Below are 23732 nucleotides of genomic sequence, written 5' to 3'. Positions count from 1 at the left end.
CCAGAAAAAAATCGGACCGAAATCGGAACCGTGTCTCACGGTTCTTAACCGAACCGGAACCTTAAGAAATACGGTTCGGTTAATGTTTCAGGTTTGATGGAACCGAATCGTAACTTGAACCGGAATCGACGGTTCGGTTCCGGTTTGAACCCGAAAAAAAAAAAAAAAGAAATGAAAAAAATGGCGCCATCTCCCTTAAAATTCAAATGGTCATGATGACCATTTGAATTTCCAAATGGCCAACCGTTGAATTTCCAAATGGCCAACGGCTATTTTAAGGGTCAAGAATATTTTACCCCTCCTAACAACTAAAAAACGGCTAGTTTGAGGGTCATTTTGGGAAACGAAAATTACCCCCAACATTATAAATACCTCTCCAAATCAATTTTTTCACCACACCAGTCAATCTTTCAATCTCTCTCTCTCAATTTTTCACTCTCTCAATTATTCAATCTATTCCAATTCTCTACACATTCCATAACCTTCTCATATTTTCATTTTTCCCAATCCAATTATCAAAAATGTCTTCCTCCCGCTCAAATAAAGGCAAAGAAAAATATGTTCCAAACCCAAATTTTTGGGATCCAAATTACCGACCCCTGTCCATTGATGAGTTTGATTTAACTCAATCTTCCGAAGATATTGATCCAAATTATGAGGCAAATTCACAAGAATCGCATCCAAATGCAGCTACTCAAGAAAGTCATTCTACAGTTCCGCCATCAAATCTACAATCAAAAGGAAGGTCTCCAAAATCCGACATATTTGTCAAGCATTTCAAGAAAGTGCAACTTACAGATGGTTCATGGCAAGTAATTTGCAACTACTGCAGTCATACATTCAAATTTAAACTCGATGGTAGATATGGATCGCTCACCAAGCACCTTAACAGCAAGCATGCAACAGAAGTAGGCATCGATCGCTCACAAACACAAATGACCGGGTACACTGCATCTAGTTCTTCTCCTCAATTATTTCAATATAATGATGCAAAATATAGGGATTCATTAGCAAAAATGGTTTCAGCAATGCATTTGTCATTCAGATTTTCTGAACATCTCGAATATGTTGCTATGACTCAAGAAGCTTTACAACCTGCTGCTCAACGAATTTCTAGGATTACACTCGTACGTGCCATAGTTAAATTATATAAAAAAGGCAAGCATGATTTATCTGAATTTTTTTCATCTTTTAATGGAAATGTTTCTTTGTGTTCTGATATATGGAGTGATCATTGGCAAGTCCATTCATACATGGGTATCACATGTCATTGGATCGATGATGAATGGCAAATGCAAAAAAGACTTATTACTTTTAGAGGTTTTGATGAAAGACATACTGCTGAAAATATTTGAAAACTAATAAAGTGTGTTTTGGATGAGTATAATTTAGTTTATAAAGTATTTTCAATTTCTTATGATAATGCATCATCAAATACTGCTTCAATTCCTCATCTTGAAAAACTTTGTAAACCCTCATTTGATGGTAAATATTTTCATATACGATGTGCATGTCACGTTTTAAATTTATGTGTTCAAGATGCTTTAAAATCTCGTAGTCAGTATCCTCAGCCAATTAAAAATGCGTTAGAGTATATATGGTTTCGTCCACAAATTATGAAGGAGTAGTTTTCTTTTTGTTGGCTTCATAATATGAGGCCAAAAAAATTTCCTAAAGATGTTCCAAATCGTTGGAATTCCACGTATGAAATTTTAAATGAAACTTTTCTTTACAAAGAATTATTATATACTTTTATTGTAAATAATATTTTTAGTGTGGTTTTATTTCCCCAGCAGTGGAATGTTTGCAAAAAAATTATGGCCGTTTTAAAAGTTTTTAATGATGCTACTAATAATTTATCTGGTATTTATTATCCTATTGCTCATTTACTTGTTTTAGAATGTGTTAATATTGCTGATGCTATTAAAACTTTTGAGAAAGATAATAATTTGTTGCATCTATTTTTGATCCACATAGTAAATTAGATGGTTTGACAGATTATTTGCTTGCATATTATAATTGTTTAGGTCCTTTTGAAGAAGATATTGATGTTTTAAATATTATTTTTACTGTTAAAAATAATATTATTAATTTATATAATGAGTACAATGCAAAATATGGTAAAATGTCATTTCTCAACAATCCAGTAATATTGGAAGCATTGGAGATGTTGCAAATCTTAGCGCTGCACAGCAAATGATTTTGCAACGCCAAAAGTGCCCGAGGAGTTCATCAAGTTCTAGTGTGGAACTTGATTATTATCTAACCACTTCTTTTGAGTTTGGTGATAGCATTTTAGATCAACAATTGCCAATATTAAAGTAGTGGAAGGAGCATTCAAACCAATTTCCAGTCCTCTCAGCAATTGCTAAGGAGATTTTAGCTTGCTCGTGCTCAACAATTGTTGTTGAGCAAACATTCAGTGCTGGAGGTCAAATCTTAGGTGAGCGACGATCTTGTTTAAGGCCGAATAACTTGGAAGCCCAAACATGTGTTGAAGATTGGAGAAAGGCAGAATGTAGATTACAAGATAACACATTTGAGAACAGTGAAGACTTATTTACATTGGAACTAGTGGATCGTTTACAGCCGGCAGCAATGATAGTGATTGATCATTGAGGTAAGGGGGTTAATTGCTCAACCATGAAGGTAAGTGAACTACGAGGGCTTTGATTCCTCTAAACCCCAAGAGGATGCGTAGGCAGCTTAATTTTAATTAAGTTCAAGCCTAATTTTTTCTCTTTTTTTCATTTATAATAAAATAAATTAGTTCCAAATTTATTTAATGTAACTTATTATTTTTTTATAATGTTATCTAGTTGTATTATTAAAATTTACTTTGATAGTAAATAATAAAATGAGGTACAAATTATCATTTTGTATTAATTACACAATCTATTTGTATTTATAATTTTTTTCTAAATTAATTACACAATCTATTTTTTTTTCAAAATTTTATAATTTATATTGAAAAATCGGAATCGAAATCATTTAGAACCGAAACCGGAACCATCTAGAACCGGAACTAAAACCGGCAGTTCTAGAACTGGAACCAAACTGACTATTTTCGGTTACGGTTAAGGTTCTAGGTTTTTGTGGAATCGGAACCGGCGGTTCCATAACCGGAACCGGCGGTTCCAGAATCATGGTCAGGTCTAGGTGGTTATGGAACCGCCGGTTCCAGAATCGTGGTCAGGTCTAGGTAGATACGGTTCAAGCTGCATAGAGATGGATTTCGCTGCATGAGCATGCAAAGGGATTTTGATACGACGTTTCCTCATTTTCCCTTGAATACCAACTTAGTCCCTCTTTTGGTCTGATGGACATTAATCCCATGCATCTCTATAGAACTATAATTAGGCTAGCCTTAATATGGTTAATTGCTAGAGCACCCTTATTGGGTTTTAAGGAAAGGTGTCGTAAAATTTCCTTTAATTCACCTGCGACTTATCTACATCCTCTTTTACTGTCTTTCCCGCCTGCCTTGCTCGTCCACTCTATATCGATGATTAGGGGAGAGCAACGTGAAGCTTCGTCAGTTGTTCCCATCACAATGGTTCATCTCTCGAGAAGTACAACAGCTATTTTCCCTTTATCACACCCTCTGTTAGAACATAACAGAGAAGGATGATGCATGAAAGCTTCTATTCGTAGATGGATAAAGGTGACTATAGTTTGTAGAAGCCTCCTCTATATAATCTTGACAGATATAAGGTTATTGGTATATGTGCCCAAATGTTTTATTTCTGTATTAGCAGATAGGGACTATGTAGAAAAGCTAAGTTGAAATCTAGTTGGATCAAACATAGATCACTCAAGATCCAATGAACCAAATATAATGATCCATTTCTACTATTTATGGTTTGGTCTTGTTCTGTAAACTTAACTGTTGGTCAATACCAAAGAAATCTCTAGGATCCTATAAATGTACTAGCTTCTTTTAATGCAAAGCATTACAGAAAACTATCTGCACCACACCTGTCAGCTCTCAGATTCAAAAAGCTCAGGCAGTTCATTCTTAGTTCCCTTTTCAGGACACACCAAGTAGAAAAGAATTACATGAAATGGGAAAAAAAAAATGTAACTATCAGTAAATAACTCTTACATGGAAGACTGCTCATGCTTCCTATTCTCCTTCACGCGAAGTTTATGTTTCCTTGATACTCTCCCCTTGTGCTATACCTCAGATATGTGATGAACAAATGTATGATATCACCTTCCACTACAGTGGAATTGCTTATTATTTTCCTTTTGTACAGATATGAACCTGACAATTTCAAAAACTTGATTTGTTTTTCCTTTTGTACAGGCATGCAACCACCTTCCTGCTGATTAGATTCACCTCGCATAAATTTTGTGTGGTTTAGTTATATTCCTCATTTGTTCTATGATGATGAACTATCATCATCTGAACTTCCATCTCGCCGGGCTTCATACCTATGGAGAACCGGCAGAGAGGCATTTGCAGAGATGCGGAATGATCTAGCAGACCCCATCGCTGTCCTCTCATGCATTCTTCCCACTTCCTTGCAGACGTTATCTAGTACTGAGAGGAAGTCTCTCACCACCATGAAGATCCTGAGAGGGTGGGCTTCCTCCTTTGCCGCATCCCCATGGAAGTACTCAGTAATCTCTTTTACTAGGCCTAACGCCCGCTGCTCCTCATCCTTAACCCGTTCAATTTCCTCTTCTGCTTCCTTAAGAAACACCTTCATTGTCTCGAAAAACTTCTTACCTTGGGTGCATGACCGCTCGAGCTGCAAGACTGACCTCATCTTCTCAAGCCCCGTTTCTAGCTTCGAGACGTAACTGCTCAGGACATCCGAGTCCATCCCAGCTGCTCTCTTAACATTCCCAAGCTCATAGCTCAGCCCAGCAACCACTTTCAAGCCTTGTTTCTTGAATTGCTCCTCCCTGGCACTGTTAGGAGGATTTTCTCCTGTTGGTTCAGAACCTGATCCTTCTGTTCGGATGATCTCTTGGACAACAAAATGGAGCAGTGTTGTCTTCCCATCTGTCCCTTTCACATCTGCAAGCTTTAGAAGAGTATCAAGCTTAAAGGCTGTTGCGTCACCTCGGTTGGTGCCCACATTCATCCGGTTTCCGGTCCTCAAAACAGCTTCCAGGAGCTTTAAGAATAGCCTACTGCTTCTTAGATCTTCACAGGCTGCCTGAAGCATGTTTGAGAAAATATTAGTTGTCTGAAGCATAGAGTACTATATTTTCTTCTTCTTTTTCTTTTGTGAAGAAAGCTAATAAGATTATAATTGTAAGTGTACAAATTTATATTCAGAAAAGCTCTGACCTTCTGATGTTGTTGCAATATGATTAGATTTTTTTTTTTTTTAAGGTCATGATTCAAGCTGTCCTATATGATGTAGTTCATATCGCTAATATATTAAGGCATAAGATGCACCATCTACTAGTTTTAATTAGAGGTTATGAGTGTTGATAACAAGTCTATACATGTGGACAGTTAATTGGAAGAGGTTTTATGTCATATTGCCTACTACGTTCCAACCTCGAATGTTAACTTGTAGACAAGCTCTAGTGGGGAAGAATGGCATAGCATTCAGGATTTTTTTTTACCTCCAGAGTTTCAAAAGATTTCCTTAGGTAATTGACTTCTGTCTCAAAATTGGCCCTGTATAGCATTGCATCAACTCTTTTGAAGGCAAAAGGTATATCTAACACTGCCTTTAGAAAGCGCTCTGCTGAACCAAGTTTTAATATGTCACCATTGTAGTCTCGGAGTTTTAGTTCTTCCTCCTTTGTGGGAGCCATCTTGACCAAAGTCTCCAAAAGCTCAGCACCTAAACATTCAGGATTCCCTGTAAGAGGTAACAATCAGAATTACTCTACCACTGATATATAGATTCTTGTGTGATTTATAAATGAAAATTACAGAATATCATAGTAAGAAAGAAAACAGTTTGCAAATAGAGATATGACAGACATTGTTTACAAAGGTACTAGTCTATTGCTTCTTGTCTAAATTTAAAATTTTACAAGAATAGATACTAATGATGATCATTACATGGTGAGAATCAACTTCATGAAGAATAGATACTAGATAATTGTCAATGTAGCCTTGATTAAGAATTTCCTGAATTTCATTATTGTCCACTGGCTAGTGTCTGGAATTTTTTTTCAAAACCACTATTTTTTTTTTCATGGTAATTCCTAGAATTTGAACCCTGGACCTCTGCAAGGGCAAGCCCTTAGGAATGAGGAACCAAGAAACTATGCTAATAGTTGTTGGGAACTACGATGGTTGGTTTTTCAAGGGACTTTAGGGGTTTAGTCATCCACTGGATAAGAAATCTCTAAGGCATCCTTCACGACGACATTTCAATGGATTCCAATTGGCTTTCAAGCTTTGCTGTCTCGGCTGTATCGGTGCCACACTAGTATAGTGTCAGTATGGTATGGTACGAAATTTTTTTGGCGTATTGAGTGTTGGTATGCCACTCGTACCGAGTACCGGTATCGAACCGATATAGTACGGTATTCTCTATACCGCCCGGTTCGGGCCAGTACGACGTACCATGTTGGATTTTCTTTCTGTAGTAATATAAGACCAAATATGAATGCGAACTTGATAATGTATTACGATTTCATCAAATACTAACATGTAACTTATAACTAAAGAAGTATGAAATAAATCACAAGTAGATAAATCTCATTTACATGCTTATATGTTTTAATCTAAGATCTAGTAAACTTTAGCATAAGCCTTGTGACCCAAACAAGTCCCTCGTATCTAGAAAAAGCTACCTTTCTCTTGGTTCTTATATTGATCTCATTGGTGACCAGTATTAAGATGGAAAGAAATATCATTTTATCAAGGCGGATATTAGATTAGGAAAAAATTAAAATAAGCATGATAAGCCTAGGATCTCAGCAAAAATCGAACTATAAGAAATTAGTATATCTGTTATTTTAAGATGCAACTGCCATATATTAGCGGTCAAGGTATTGTATAGTGCATATGCACGATGCATGCTGCATATGCGGAAGCATATACTGTTACTATTTTTAACTATTTAAAATAAATAAAATATATTAGACACAAAAGAAGAAACAATAATGTCAACAATATGTTTTGAATAAATAATAATATTAACTAATAATTCTGATTACTATTTAGCCTTTAATATCTAATAGGAATAGTTATAAGATAATTAACATGACTATATAATGAATGTCCATAACCGGCCCATCTAACTATCAACTTGAAGCCACTTCGTCCACATGGGCCCATATGAGAGTTTTTGGTTGCATCTGGCCCTACAGTGCTAAATAGACTACACATACTATTGCTTGAAGCTTAGTGGGCTCCCTTTTCATCCTATATGCAGTATGACCGTATATATTAACCGCATATAAGCAATGCGGCACAATCAATGGACCATATGTGTGGGTGCATTTGCTTCCACATATACAGCATTTTAATATCTTATGATTTGGAAAAAAAATCATAATTAATGATCATTTTACAAATAAAAATGCCTTACTAGATTTCATTTTATTTTCTCAAAACATTCTTCCTATCTTTGCCTCTCTCTCTCTCTCTCTCTATATATATATATGTAAAAAACCACAATTCTCATCTAGGATGGCATTTTATGGGATCAAGGTTCAAAACTATATGAATGTGTAAGGTTTATGTATCCATACAATATGTAACAGGGTACACCCATTATCTACTAATGGTTTGCTGTGATGGAATAGTATGACATGGTATACAAGACAATAGATATCATTATACATTTGGTTTTTTAAATCTTAAACAAGATTAAAGACCCGATATGGAATAGATTGCACTGAAAGCCAGTGAAATCAGCTTTGATGATGGGCACCATAAAGGAGCGCCACCAATTCTGATGTAGGATAGAGGCAATGAAGAAGATATGTTCCTTGTTCAAAAGGTGTCCTTCTAGCAACTTGCCTGGGAGATGGCGGAATACATGAGCATACTTTGCTTCCAGGACTCCACTTTTGCTGCCCACCTTGAGGCAACAAAGGCCTATCTCATGCACCTTTTGCAGAAACCTCTATGCCTTTTGCTAAGTGCACCACCATCAAGACTAATGAAATCTAACTAATCCTTTATATGTGGGCAAGTGCAAATGTAACCATTGTTCACATTCAAGATGCCATTTAACGAGATCAAGCTTTGAAAGAAGGTTCATAGTACCGGTACATATCATTCTGTACTGGATGTACCGAACCATACCAATGCCGAACTGAGACTCAATATGGGGGCGCAGTGAGTTTTGGTAATGCCCTCAACCAACCCCCATAATGGGCATGCCAACACTATACTAGCATAGTACCAGTACGGGATTTGATACTGAAACAGTAAACCTTGGTTTGAAATACGATATATAAGTTTGTAAGGTTTATGATTTAATACAATATATAATACGGTGCACCCATTATCTGCTCATGTTTTGCTAAGATGGGACAATTTGACATAGTATATACCATAGTACATACCATTATACAATTGCCTTTTCAATCATGGGCAAGATTAAAGACCCCATTTGGAAAAGATAGCATTGAAGGCAGGGCAGAAACCAGTTTTGATGATAGGCACCATGGAGAGGCACACCAGTTATGACATAGAAAAGAGGTAATGAAGGAGATGTGCTCCTCATCAAAAGTTGCCCTTCCAATAACTGATCTGGGCTCCACTTCTGTGGACCTCATGAGGAAGTGAAGGCCTATCTCATTGGCCTCTTTGCAAGAACCTCTATGCCTTATGCTGGAGATTGCTGAGTCTACATTCCTTACCTGATCCATGCCTCTTTGGTCAAAGGTGAATTGGAACAAGAAAGAAACTCCTAAAATGATCTAATGGAGATTACAAGTATCGGCGGATTTATTGATATTGTAATAGCCAATATTTTAAGATCTATTGGTCTATAGCAACCAAAATGATATATATCAATATTTTGTAGATTTTGTATTAGTAGCTGTTCGATATTGATACGAGCCAATATTTTGGCTGAGATATTGGTTGAGATAAAAACCTTAAATTTTAAGAAATACTTCTCAGAGGATAAATTTATTATCCAAATATGCTTAAAAATGAGCGACTCATAATGTCACCATATACCAATATAATGAACAAACATAACATCCATAGCAAGTTCTGGTTAGTTTACAAAATGTGGTTGAAAAAACACTATAGTTAGTTTCAACTAGATTGCAGTCAAAACTTCAAACCTTGGCTCATGCTTGATTTCATAGATCACCATCTTCTGAAGGTGTATATCCTTAAGACATTGATTTTTCAATGCATGGTTAAACAATTATGTAAATTTATAATATATTGAGAAATACAACATCTCTATGCCCCCTTCCGCTTTCACACTTATGGCGGATCAAAGATTGTGTCAATGTTAATGCAATATAAAAATATCCAATTGTATTGCTTTTCATGATAAAATCATCTTGATGATATAGAGTCTAGACAAGAGTCAAAAAGAAGGTGGAATTGTTCAAAAGGAATGCTATGATTCCTAAAAGGTATGCACCCTGAGTGCCCAAAAAATGATTTAGTCATAGAACAAAAATGGCAATGTTTGAAATAGCAAATAAATTGGACTGTATTGTACAATATGCACAGAGAAAGTGCCTGAATGAAATGATTTGAACCATTCACATCTTAGGCTATGTACCAAGTATGTTGCTTACTTCAGACCAAATATTTAACATTGTTTTTTACTGGACCATATTATATGGTATGTACTATATTGGTCAGGAATAAGCACAATACAAAAGTATGCACCTATGTATTCTGGATACCAGTCTGTATTGGTCTGTCAGTGAGCGGAAATTACTGTATTGGTAGATACCATATAATTGCATAGAAATTCCATAGAGTTATGGGCAAAATAGAGAGATATGCGCCGTTGTATTGTGCATATCCATCTGTACCAGTCAGTGCCAATTTGGCATGCATTTGCTTGGGATGGTATGCGTTGGTATAAACCCCTACTATATTATCAGCCATATGACTGGCATAGCATGACACTGATACTAGCCCACAATCAGCATGAGTACTAAATCTTGGTCCAGAGTACCTTTATGCATTAAAGGTTAATGGATATGTATGTCTCATGACTCCATGCATTCAAGAGTCTGAAAGATTAAAATCATATCTTGGACCATTTTGATCTCTTAAAAAAAAAAAAATCCATTGTTTGAACTATTAGCATATAATTCGAACTAGTGGCCATGCTCTTCCTGTTAAAAGAGATGATTTAATGACCTTTTATTCTCACTCAAAATACTTATCTTGGAGAGAAAATGAGAGTAGGAAGACAAAAGACAACCCTTAGAACTTAATGCAAGTTTTTTGTCTAGCTTATTTCCTTTTTCATAGCAGCTCATAATGTCTTCATAAGTTAATTGGATTGGTATGGACTCCAACCCAAGGACAAGGGCGCTCCTTTAACACTAATCAAGCAAGTGCCAATACAAAGAAAACATCAACCCATCAACATAACATGTTCACTGTTTATGTTTCTATCCCATTTTGACATTGTGTTTCCTATCCTAGAAAATTACAGTAAGTTGCAACCAACTAAACATAATAAGCAGCTCAAAGAATTAAATGAATGAATTTATTCCCTTTTTGATAGGAATATCATTGAATTTTTACATCTCTATTGTTATATGATTAAATTATTTAAAGGTTGTATCGGTTCCTTTTGACCTGGACTATGCTGCGGATCTATCACAAAACTACAGGATATTGTATTCCAGATTCGCTAAAAGGAGATGTCATGCTATATGAGAGCATGAAAGGTGCTTCTGGCTGATGATTAAAAGTTTCTTTAATAGGATTTCTGAATTTTACGAGGTCTCAGTGTTGTTCTAAAAGATCATTGTGCCCCTTATACTGATAAGCACTTCTTAAGTGTAGCTTAATTATATACAAAACCTTTATGGGTAAAATTCAAAAAAAAAAAAATCCATCTGCACTCCGATATCTTTCCAAGCTCAGAAAAATTGATGGAGGAATTTGGAGAATCTTTGACGGAGAGTAAACAAAAATAATAAATGTTCCTGCGGAACAATCTTACTGTTGGTGCTAGTCTGTCAAAATAATTGACATTGGCAGAAAACTACTGATTGTAAAGACAGTTTTAAAGCTAGTCAAGAAGGTATTTGCAAAGCTATCATTTATAGCCTTAAACCGCTACGAACTAACATCGGCACCAAACTACTCATTGTAAAGACAATTTTAAAGCTGGTCAAGAAGTATTTGTAAAGCTATCAGTTATAGCCTTAAACCGCTATGAAAGAAGTTGACTTGTTTACCTGGCCAGAGACTCTTAAACTGTGGGATAAGCTGTAGTATCTTTAGGGAAAAGCGAACTGATGATATGACACAAATGAAAATACGTGATATGAAAAAGGTTTGAACTTTGAAGTGGTTTATTAAACTTTAAACACTAACATCTAGAAATTTAGGTTGAAATCAAAAGCAGCTTTTGGCTTCATCCATTCGTCGATTGTAGATTTGGAGAATAAGTTCTTTTTTGCATTCTCTTCCTATGGAGCAATTGAATTAACAGAAACTTCTTGTTCGGACCAATTGCCTAATCCTATTAAAAGAAACAAATGACTAACTTTTTTTAACTCCAATGCTGTCCTAGACCTTCATGGTTTGTAACTGTTACTGAATTCTGCCCAACTTTATGTGTTAGAAATCTTCTTCAATAGCAAACTGCTAGCCCTAGATTGAATGTACTAAAAATGATATTTCTATGCCAAAGGAACTATATCACAAACAAATATATTCCAAGTCACTTTGATATGAAAATAACTTCCTCCCAAAAGACAGTGACCATGAGATACAATTCCTAAATAAAGGACATCGGCCAACTTACCTCCATTCATCAGTGAAGAAGAGAAAACAATTGCCAATCAACATGGAAGATTAGATATAAAACGCTTCTAGCCTATTTCATTTTTATGAAGAACATGATATGATCTGAGAAGCAAAGAATAGCGGTAGAAGAACAGGACAGAGAATCAGAGTCCTCACCATCTAAAAGCGCTTCAGATACCTCCTCTCGTGTCACGTTCAATGCCCTCAGAAGTATTGCTATGTTCTGCGACTTCTTTGGGTCTAACACTCTGTGCTCCTGCTTGAGGAGCGGAAGAACTGGCCTTCTGTTATTGTCTTTGGGAGTTGGAGTAGTAGCATTATTTACAAAGAGGGTCTCAAACATATCCTCATTCAATCTGCCGAAAACACAGACAGAACAGAGACCATGGAGCTTCGTTAGATACAAACAAGAAAAGAACATAAAAGTGGCATTTTCAGGGGAAAGTTATAGTCTTTACTGGAATGTGCTGGATTTCAATTGGTCCCAGACCATGGGCCGATCCGAAGTCGCCCTAACTCTGTCCCAATGCAGAGGCTTCAACCTTGGCTTCGTATCACCCTCCATATCGTCCCCTGTTCGATCAGCTGGTTGTGACGAAGAACAGCCATCTCCGTTGCTAAATTTGGAAACAGGAACTGGGATGTTAATCCGAGCACCTTCGGGCGGAAGAGGCTTCAATAACCGACGCCTCTGAGATAGTTCAGCTGGGAGTGGCGCAGCAGGAGCCTCTGAAGACGGTTTAATTCTCCCCACAGCATGCGAAGGTGGCGGTGGCGGCTGAGGTGGCCGTACTCCGACAATCTTTTCTGTTTTCGGAGGAGGGGGCGGCGGCGGCGGCGGCGGCGGTGGTGGAGGAGGAGGAGGTGGCGGTGGAGGTTGTCGGGTACTTGGAGGTATCATTTGTTTGACTTCGGATGCCGAACCGCCAGAAAGCTTCCTTCTTGGCGAAGTTCTCCGGGACCGGGGAGGAGCCGAGTCCACCGTCAGCACGAGCACCTCTTTCCCGCCGCTTCCCATGCTCGGGAGGCTGCGCCGCGACACCGGAGAGCTCGGACTCTCACTAGTCATCGACGCCACCGACCTGTGCGGCGTGTAGAACGTCTCATCGTCTGAGGACCCCGCCGGCGGATGAACCACCCCCCGCCGCGACGGCGGTCCGGCGAGCGGCGGCAGCGGCTGCAGCTCGGGGCTCGGGTGGTGCACCTCCACCACCCGCTCCGAGCTCAGCTTCCGATAAGGCGAGCCATTGAGCTCGCCGCTCGCCCGCCCGCTCGCCGGCTCCATCGTCCCGAGGTACAAAAACTCCGACGCAGCAGCGGTGGCGGCTGGACGGCCCGGGTTTCTGAGCCGGCGGGCACTGCCATCTTCTCCAGTGATTAGCTTGGCGGAATCCCGCGGGCGTCTGATTCGGCGGCGGTAGAGGAGGAAGCCTGAGAAGAAGAGAATCGCCAACGCGGCGACGGAGACGGAGATGCCGATGGCGATGTTTTTGGTGGCGGTGGAGTGGGTAATGGAGGGTGGGGATGGGGTGGAGACATTGGCAGCAGTCGGGGTTTGGCCGGCGAAGGGGGAGTCGGGGAAGAAGGGGCCGGCGGGGGCCGGGGGAGGGTCCGAGAAGTCGAGAGGGGGAGGGGGAGGCGTCCACTGGATGGGGAAGAGGGGCTCGTGGAGGACCCTGCGGCTTCCCCGACCGTTGGATGATGAATGAACGGTGGAGAAGAGGAGGGAGAGTGAGGCCAAGAACGGGATCAGAGGGCTTGGCCTCATGGCTTTGGGATTCGGTTGGGAGAGAGGTTAGAGAGAGAACTGGGGGTGTCGGGGTGGAGACATGGGTGGAAGTCAGAGAAGGAGAGACAGGGAGTGGAAACTTCCCTGGTCGGCAAAATTGGTTTTCACCGGCGGGGGGATGTGACGTCAGAGAATGCCGCCATTTGGTCCGTAAATTCGGTGCCGTCGGTCGGAGTGCAGAGTGCTTGGTCCAACGAGAGGACACGTGGCAGGGAATCCATTTTTTTAATCTTTTAAGATCTTTGGTTCAACTTTTCTGTCATTCCCTCCTATCGCCATACTCATTACCAGATTGAAGATTAGCTGTATGACCCAGAGTACAGAACATGAACAGAGGTGCCTCAGAGTGTGGTTCTTGGAACTGAGATTTTTTTTTGTTTACCAAAAATATACAACCTTTTTTTCAAAAAACATTAAGATCATTACCATCTCGGAGAGAATGAAAATTATGTCAGGATCAAGATTCTACTGCAAATCCATATTTCATATAAAAGATAAAACAATTAAAATACTAGTTAATATGTTGATTTAATATTACTCAATATTATGGGATTTCTAAATCTACACTGGCCCAAATTTTAGTGACCAAGATTTATTTAGTATATAGAGAGGTGTATGATACTGGTACAAATATTAGTTAAGATAAAAATCTTAGCCAAAACCTAAGCAGAGTGTCGTTACAATCAAAGTACAATTAAGTTGCTAGAGCAAAGAGTGAGATTTGGATGTTACCTGATAGTACGATCAGATCATCATAATATCTATATCATCAATTTTTATGTTTCAAAGTGAAAACTCTATAAATTTTAATATAAGAGCACCTAATTAAGGTTTCTTTTCTAAATTTAAATGACACATGTTGGCAGTATAAATTGACATTTCCTATGAAATCATCTAGTCACTACTTGGATCATGTATGATTAATGTACCTTAAGGAAAATAAAATTTGAGTTTCAGCTATTATAAATGATCAAACTAGGCGAATCAAATACTAAATAAGCCAGTTAATGATGTAAGTCAACTAATTACTACTCAGATTTCAACTACCTAGCAAGCATTTCAAGCGCTAAGCTCAAACTCAATAAAATGGTTTGAGTCCGAACAAATTAGTTTGAGAAAACCCATCCTGAGACCAAGCACAAATATTGCACAAACAAATTGGCTCATTCCAGTGGGCAATAAACAAAGATAAAGTGACCTTTAACCTTACTTGCTCGATATGCCTCCATTTCATTAATTTGGTCAGAAGCTTCCATGCATAACCTCCACTAATTGATTCTCTGTCCCTAAAAATCACAACCCCACATTCATATGAACATCATGGATCGTACGGTCAGTATATGAAACACTGAGATGATCAAATGTATGATGCTCGGAGGTGAGCTACGCCAAGCTCCTCCGCTCCAAACGTCTATTTTTGGGTCCCGTAGCACAGTAGCAAGGCATTTCTTTCCACGCTCTTTTACAAGCCCTATACATTTATTAATTTCGCACGTCAAGCATCTCCTTTCTTTCCCCTCTCCATCACGTGAAAAGTAGAAGAAAGCGGAGCTCGTAACATACCAAACTCGCTACTTTGCCACTCCGCCGATGAGTGTCGCTGCCACCTTTCGTTCTCGTGCTCTTCGGACCACGTTAAAGGTGGCAAGCGGACAAGGATGTCAGAGGCCGACTGATTGGATGAGGATAGCGATCAATTATACCCCTACCGCACGATATTCGTAGGTTCTTAGTTGAGTATAAACTTTTGCGAGCCACACATGTCTATAAAGAGGTGAATAATGTGACTGATTGAGTGGCTTCATTCACAGCCCACTATGCTAAATACTTCATCAGGGTCGATTGCATGGCGGTATCTAATTCTATTGGTTGCATCCATATTTGACATATGTGAGCTGCTATTGTACCAAAAAAAAAGAAATTATGTTTTATACCGATCCAGCATGCATGCCGCCAATCTTGTTCTTATAGGGATGAGTGGTTATAATTGCATACGATATGGGGTATAATCCCTTTCCATGTATGGGAGATTTCTTGAGATGTGGGGTCACTCTCTCTCCCTTAGTCGGAAACAGAAATCACACATGAGCTTATAATAATGTTGATACTAAAGTCACGTCTTTGTGACGTTAAAGAAAACTAGCTTCCAAGGCGTGGAGAAGAAACCATGTAGAGGTGTCGGTGGTGTGGACCTTTTCTTTTCCCATTTTTTTTTTTTAAAATGTCCCCAGAATGCCGTAGGCATGGCATTTTGTCGCGCTAGAAGGTCGAGTTCGGTCGTTATCCGTGTGGAATGGGCTATGGACCTATGCATCTTGTCGGCTTCTTTCAGCCACGAAGTCCGGATTCTATCTCATTTGGTTCCAGATGGAGCGGGGGATTCACCAAAAAATACAAACTTGCGGAGTGCCCGAGGCAGCTCTCCCTCTCCTAACCATAAGATATATCCTAAATGGTTAGTTATGTAAGCAGTCATCCAGTCAGCAATCATGTTGGCCTCTCTAAATACATGCTTGATCTGAAAGGCTACTCCATTCCTCATCATGATGGAGCGGTTTTTTGCAATTTGAACAGTTGGGGCACTCGCACCAATAATTGGTGTTTGGCACTCGTGTGTCATGTCTAAGGTTTTGAGCATGGTCCAAGGTAATGGTTAGTATCATAGCTGGGGTTGTCGATACTTTAGAGTGAACCAAGCTCTGTTTTTTTTAATCTTTTTGGGACTAGAAGAAGCTCTAATTAACCACACCTGCTACTCGTACCCATGATGCCTGATAGACTGAACCAGAGCTCGTTAAACTAGGGTTTTGCAAATGATGAGTCGAGTGACACAAGCAAGCCACAAGAAAAGTAGGGTTCCCAAGTAATTATACTTAAGTTGAAGGATCGAGTGCTTGGATGACGGGGCCCCTTACAAAGAGAAATTTTGAACAGGCTAAACACTGGTATTTGTAAGAATTGTTTGTTAATTTAGCATTGCCAAGGCTTAAATAGTTAGAATCTCGATCCGTCGGTTGAGCATGGTGCTTTCCATAATGATGTCATACTTACTTGCTTACGGACAATAATCACCTAATAATTTAATGTTAGTTATTTCTTTAGTATTTGTGTGAGGACCATGCGGGCATATGTTTGGTTCAACATGAGTTTAGTGAGGATTTGTGAGTGCGTATATTTAGTCCCACATAGATTATTCGTCGAAGAAATCTTGAATACTTATACAAGACTAGAGAACCCAAAAAATACCTTCCGTCTAGTTTTTTTTTGTGGATCTTGTTGTGTTGTTACAAATAGTATCAGAGTGAACTCTACCGATAACCAATGTAGACTAGGAGATACTAAATCACAGATTCATTGAGGTTGACTACGGATCGATTGCGGTGCTTATGATTAGATTTAAATATATTTGGACCCTTAAATAGGAGAAGTATGTGAGGACCCTGTATGGGCATGTGTTTAGTCCTACATGAGTTATTTGCCCGAGAGATCTTGAATATTTATATGGGACTAAAGAACTGAAAAAAATGTCTTCCAGCAAGTCTTTTTGGATAAGATCATGGGTGGTTATAATTCGGGCCTAGACCTCTATTTCAAAAATCGCTTGTTAATTTAGTATTGCATCAGATCGACTTTGCCAGCAGGCTCCACCTGGTAGGTTGCAAAGCAGGTTCAGGGGCTCCACCAAGAAGTGAGCGAGAATAAACTCAAGGTTGCAAAGTAAATGCCACCAGACCCATTTATCCCTTTTGCAGCATTTTCGGCTATACTTTGTCCCCCACCAACGCCAACATCATTGCACCCTTAAAAGGCTCCTCCAAGGAAGGGGCTTTGATCCTCCCCTGTGTTGGCTTTTCAGCTACTGATGTTACTTATCATTGCTCCATGAACCTAGAGACCCAATTGGTAAGGCTACGAGGCATCAGATCTTACACTTTTATTTTACTCTCTGTCACTTCATTTTAAACTCTCCACAGTCTCATTTCTCTCACACATTTTCTTTGGTAATGGTCAACTCAATGTCATGACTTGGCAAAATAAAAAAGAAAGAAAGAAACACAAAAGAAAAGAGAAACAAAACTATATTCTTGGATTGTCAAAACACTGTAATTAAAAGAATGTGTAGATCAAATACATGTCAATGGTGGAATTCTCTAAAACTGATCCAATAGCTGCATCTACAACAAATTTGCAAGCATGGGGATTCCTACATGATTAGAAACTGCTTCCAAAGGGTATCAGCTGTTCTTCCTCCTTTGACAAAGTGAAAGCTCGTTATAAGCTTCACAAAGTCCTGCATTTCATAGATATGGAGCTGAGCTAGCAATATGGAGATGGGTTCAACCACTTGACATAGACTTTTGTCTTAGTTTTACAATTTAATATCAAAAAGTAAGCACTATAATGGAACCCATGATTGCTCATAAATTCAGGGGGGGTTGATTGAATGGCTGCCTAACCAGCTTGAAGCACCAGGAGAAAATGATTATTGTGCAGAATGTGCATATTGATGTGATATATAAAATCTTGTAAAATGTACAATTAGATGCCCCTCTCAAACTGGCAAAGAAAAAGGATGAAAGAAAGGAAACTAAAACTACAATTAGACAACCACAAGCCTTATCTCAACATTGTAGGGTGTCTCTATAAAATCCTTCAGTATCATTGTGTTTGCCATAAATTATGCCTCAAATTCTCTTCCATAGCAGCAATGTTATGTTAAATAATCAATGCTGTAACATAACCTTTACTAAACTATGATCAGAAAATGAAAGGCAGACAGCCTGGTTTAAATTGGCCATCTGTACTCAACTTGGAGGACTCGGATTATAAACCCTAGAGTCAAATTTTTGAGAGAATAAATCCTAGACTTAAATTGTACTGGATTGAATGCTGAGGTTGTTTTAAACCTGCAGCTTATCGACCAGCAAGATAAGCCTATCAAAAAAATGGGGAACCTAATTTCTCCTATCACATCCAGTTCTTGCACTCAATGTACCAAATTAGACACTCTCAGAGAGGGCAAGTCTAAACTGAGATGTAAAAAAGATAAATGCAGTTTTACTTTATGCAAGTAACTTAAAATAGAATTTGTCCAACCTTATAAATGAGGTTATTATCAGGGTCTAGAGTCATTAAGAAGGCTCAGAGTTGGAATTCAATTAACCATCAGCACATCACAGTTGGAATTCAATTAGGATGAGATATAACTCTATTTCTCAAGTAAACAAGTCACTTGGTATTTCATCAGGTTCTTAAAAGAACAAAAAGCTATAGTTACTTGCACAACTCTGCCACCAACCAATTGATGTATATCAGTGTAGTTTCACACTTTCACCCAAAATCAGCTAATTATTTTCCTTAAGCTGAATTTCCTCTTCAACTCATCCTTTATTGCCCTCTTGCACTCTTTCATTCATTTTTCTCTGAGATTGCAGCTTCCTGGCTATATTCTAGTTGTGCTCCTGTTTGCGTGCAAAAAATGTGCACATATTTTAGAGGGCCACCCTGTTTTCCCTTCAACTATTCTCAGATTCAACTATTCTCTTCTTGAACTTCTTTTTAATGGCTGCAGTTGCTGAATATATGACATTTCTCCTTGGCTCTCAGTTTCACCAACTTTGTTCTTTTTGTTTTAGGAGCTATGGAGGAAGGTTCCTTTCTGTTCCTTCCCCACACCAATGCGACCTCATTCTTCATCTACTATTGGATCTGGTTTTCTGTTCCATTCACTCTACATGGTGCCATGAAACCTATTCTAACTTCCTTTCACCCATCTACTGCATCAACTTTTGCCTTGCGTGCATGTATTCCCATTTGAAAGTGTTGTAATACTCTCTTGCCATGCTTCTGTGCCTTGAATTGCAATTTGTGGCTGCAGATTATCATCGGTCATCGGAATGCAGTTCACATGTATGCTTCGAATGCACATTCAACTTAATGGAACAAGCAAGTAGTCACAACATGAGGCACCATTAAGTGAGGCCAACTGTATGGTAATGGTAAGGGCACCCACAAGTTTCACGGAATATACAATAAAGCAGAAAACTTATTTACAAATTAGATAATTATTCAGAGGTATGGTTTCTCTCATATATGAAGCTACTAATTAGCTCCTAGACTACCTGTAATACATGCTGAACACTTGAACACCAAACCTATATTGCTTAGGACTATCGATTCAACTAAAATCCACTAAAAATGTTTCTTAATTCGACTCAAAACACCACTTCCTTTCATGTACTAAAACTCCAAGCTTAGTTTTGAACATCAGAATGACCAAACTAGCTCCGACTCCAACTCGAAGCATGCAACCTGTAGCACCCAAAAGTCAGCTTCAAAGCAAGTACTGATGCACCTCCCATGTATAACTTGAATTATGCCTCTCCAAAGGCATGAATGGAGCCATTTATATGCCCTCAGATCTTTGGCTTCTAGGCAACTCTCATTACCTTCACAATATAAGCGGATTCCAACTTTTCGATGACTTTGTCTGCTAATAAGAATTAGCACTCAGCCTGAGAGCTTTATACTTGCATGCTATGAAACTGCAAGCGTCTCCATCCACTTCAGAAAATTTGAGTATTTCAGAGGCTGTTAGTATTTCTCTTGGTTAGTGATGCATTTATGTCATGATTTTGGTCCTCTAAAAAGCTTCAATCTTCATTTAAGCTACTCGCCTTAGCTCTAAACCTTGTCAGTGCCGAGATAGTTGTCAAGGATACCAGCTTTCATAAGCAAGCAAAATATCTTCTTCCTCCTCACACCAGCTCCATGCCTCCATTGGCAGTGCATTGCTTCTTTCTCTAATCTGCTTGTGACCTCAAGTGGCCTTCATTTACTAGCTCATACCGTTATTGAAATGAACCACACCATCCCAAATCTGCTAGAAGTTGGTCGAGAATGCTCACAGTAGAGGATCTCTACATTCACCAAGGTGACATTTCAGAGCCACTTGGCTCCTCTGCATCTCCAAGAATGCATCAACAATCCCAAAAAGTAAAGCTAGCAGCCCAAAACAATGCTCTTTTTGCATGCCTCTTGCTCCCAACGCGCTTGCCTATCTGGAAATCAGATTCTTGGTCTATTTGGTAAAACGACCGTCCTCTGATGCTCCTTTTTATTGGCTACAACATCACCGTTAAGGATTTTCTATTATCAATAGGCATGGTTCTGTTGCGTCCTCTCCAGAAATTAGTGTGACACCAGGATGCTAAAACATTCTTAAAGCTTGGCATTTGATATTGTGCACTTAACTCATGCTTTCTTTATTTATTCAGGTATACGCTATGCATCGTTTATCAGATTTATGTTCAAATTGTGGGGGCGTCCGACCTATGGTTCACATGCTATTCATCGAGCTCTTTCAGGTTGATGGAACAGTCAAGGATCACTCTTTTAAGATTTTGGACATCGATTTCTCGTGAGAAAAAAGAGCAGGCTAAGATTTTTGAATATCCTATACTCTTCATCATTATGTTGGACATTAATTTATCCCCCTCTCCAAATTATGACTGCAAATAAGTAAGGAGAATATAATTATCCAAAACGCCAAAAAAAAGTCAACCAGATTCAAGTATCTCATATGAAATTATCATCACTTTCGGATTAAATGTATCAAGGTTTATTCTTAAATCATAAGTTGCGGAGGATCCGTTTGCCAAGCCAAAGGAATGATCTGTCGCCATGCTGAACCACTTCTTGACTTCGTGGTTAAGATGATTAAGTTCCTAAAGGACCAATCATCAGAATAAGTTTATAATACGTACGGAGCTGTACTCCAAACTCAAAGTGTATACAATTGAATCATTTGGTATATTTAAAAATATATTTATATTAAGATGATGAACTGGAACACTTAGTTGATGCAGCAGCTTTGCCCAAGATAACCTTAGCAACTTCGACGACAGATAGCGATTGATTCCACCCAAAGAAATAGTAAAAAAAGGGCAATAGATAGCGAGGCTAATTTCCATTTCCCATGACCCAGAGAAAAGAGAACCAGCCCTAGTCCCTCCACCAACTCTCTCTCTCACACACGCTATTCAAGCTCGAAGACAGACACCGGGAAGCTGTCAGAGAGTCCGGTGCCGGACTTGAAAGTGATCTTCTCGGACGATGGGTCATCGATGTAAATCTCGACGAGAGAGAGCCACAGCAACAGCTGCTTCCCCTTCGCCCCAGTTATCTTCTTCATCTTGCGCTGCTCCACGAAGGCTGTCACCTCGGTGGCAAACGACACCGTCTGCTTGATCTTCTTGAACGTGTGCTCGTTCTTCTTCTTCTGGACCAGCCACATGAACCCGGCTGCACGGTTGTAACCAAACTCCTTGATGTCCTCGAGGGGAAACAGACCCTTCGGGAGGCCGTGCTCTTCGAGGAGTTGGGTGAACTTCTCCCTGCAGGGGGCATCACCTTGGTACACCTCGGCGGCCTCGCGGTAGTTCTCAATGGTCTGGGTTGCCATCTTACCTCAGATATTTGTGCTTTCACTAAGAGAACAATGTAAGAAAACAAGCAAAGGCTTGGACGATGAAGGGCTGATGAGCTGAAGGTTGAAGAGAGTAGGGAGAATTTATAGATGAAGGTTAGCGCTTGGTTTAAGCCTGTAAGGCATGTTTAAGGTGATGAGCTTCATTACTAAGCTTTAGGTCACAGTCTCCATTGGAAACGATCAAATATTTTGAGCTCAGCTTGGTCATGTGAACATAATGTCAAGGCATGCCAGAAGATTTTTTGTTTTTTTTGCTAAAATAATAACATCATACATAACGTGTATGAATGCAACGAAAATCTTTCAATAAGAAGGCCAATTATAAATGCATAGGCAAACGTAAAAAAGTGTTCAGAATGGGACGGCTGGTTTTAACGTAATTCTATTTCCACTTGAGATCCGGCTATCCCAGGCCAAAAATGATACAAAGCAAGGGCTAGAAAAAGTCAGTGTTAAAAGGCAGGAGAAACAATGAGATATCATAATTAAATTGCTTTGGTGCTAGCGTGCAATATAGTTTTCTAGGTGTTAGTCAACATGCATACACAATTCGCATTACGAATAGAAAAATAAAATTTAATATTCATAAAAAGGTCGTTCTAGATTACTCTTGCATGGAGCAATTATGCAAAGAGCACGAGGTGAAATGGTAGCCATGAGATTAATAATGGATTACGAGATATAGCCTTGGTCAAAATAAGAAAAAAATATAAATTCGTACATTTTTTTTCTATTTCCTAGCTTTAACAAGTCACCACGTAAACTATTTGATGAAATTTTATTAAGGTTTTACATAAACTTGGATGGTGATGTTGCTGGAAAATATAATAAGTCCATGGGACCAACTTGCTATTTAATTTTAATATATTATAGGTTTGCTGAAAATTTTATTCTAATTGCCTTGTTATTTTATCAATAATTTTTTTTTTCTTCTTCTTTTTTTTAAGGCAGGCTGGTGGAAGTATTCCACCGTGCGTTTAATTGGAAATAAAAAGAACAGAAATAAAAAATAAATGAAATAGAATAAAACAATATGTGGAAAAAAACCAGGAGATTCCGATCAGCTCAGGCATCAGGGCCAAAGCTGTAATAGATCCAACTCCCACAACAAAGTGTCAAGCCACTAAAAGTACCAATCCAACTCAAATCATAGTCACCCATATTAGATGAATTCTCAAAAGCATTTTTCTAAATATGTTTCCAAACAAACCCTAGACACTGCTTTGTTCTCTAATAAATTTGAATAAAATCTAGTTTTTAAGATTTTCTAGGATTTATTTAGCCAAATATTTTTTGGCACTTAAATAAAATTCCAATAATGAGTTTTGAGATTTAAAAAAATGACAAGCACCATTTTAAGGCATTCAATTTTAAATTTTAACCAAATTAAAATTATATGATAAGAGAGGTTTAATGGTTTACCTAGTTAACAATGAATAAACACCTTTGTAAATGTTGTTTAAATATTAGAACTAAAGAATTAGGGAACCAAAAGGAACCTTAGGGAGATTTATAATTTACCAATTACTTGTTATCTCTTG

At 38.6% G+C, this 23732-nt stretch overlaps 2 protein-coding genes across 2 annotated transcripts; both read right to left on the bottom strand.

The window, feature by feature from the left end:
- Window positions 1–3915: 3915 nt before the first annotated feature.
- Window positions 3916–13854, bottom strand: LOC120111075 (formin-like protein 8). The gene is made up of 4 exons (XM_039127461.1): window positions 12370–13854; window positions 12068–12267; window positions 5590–5831; window positions 3916–5171 (listed from the first exon to the last, which is right to left on the bottom strand). The coding sequence occupies exons 1-4, from the start codon at window positions 13677–13679 to the stop codon at window positions 4386–4388; spliced, it is 2538 nt and encodes an 845-aa protein (XP_038983389.1). The 5' UTR covers window positions 13680–13854; the 3' UTR covers window positions 3916–4385.
- Window positions 13855–21471: 7617 nt separating this feature from the next.
- On the bottom strand, window positions 21472–22329 carry LOC120111233. The gene has a single exon (XM_039127788.1). The coding sequence runs from the start codon at window positions 22162–22164 to the stop codon at window positions 21739–21741; it is 426 nt and encodes a 141-aa protein (XP_038983716.1). The 5' UTR covers window positions 22165–22329; the 3' UTR covers window positions 21472–21738.
- Window positions 22330–23732: the final 1403 nt, after the last annotated feature.

This window comes from Phoenix dactylifera, chromosome 6 (genome assembly GCF_009389715.1).
Source record: "Phoenix dactylifera cultivar Barhee BC4 chromosome 6, palm_55x_up_171113_PBpolish2nd_filt_p, whole genome shotgun sequence".
Taxonomy (NCBI): Eukaryota; Viridiplantae; Streptophyta; class Magnoliopsida; order Arecales; family Arecaceae; genus Phoenix; species Phoenix dactylifera.
The sequence above is the reverse complement of the archived record's forward strand: the minus strand, read 5'-3'. Positions and strand labels throughout refer to the sequence as shown.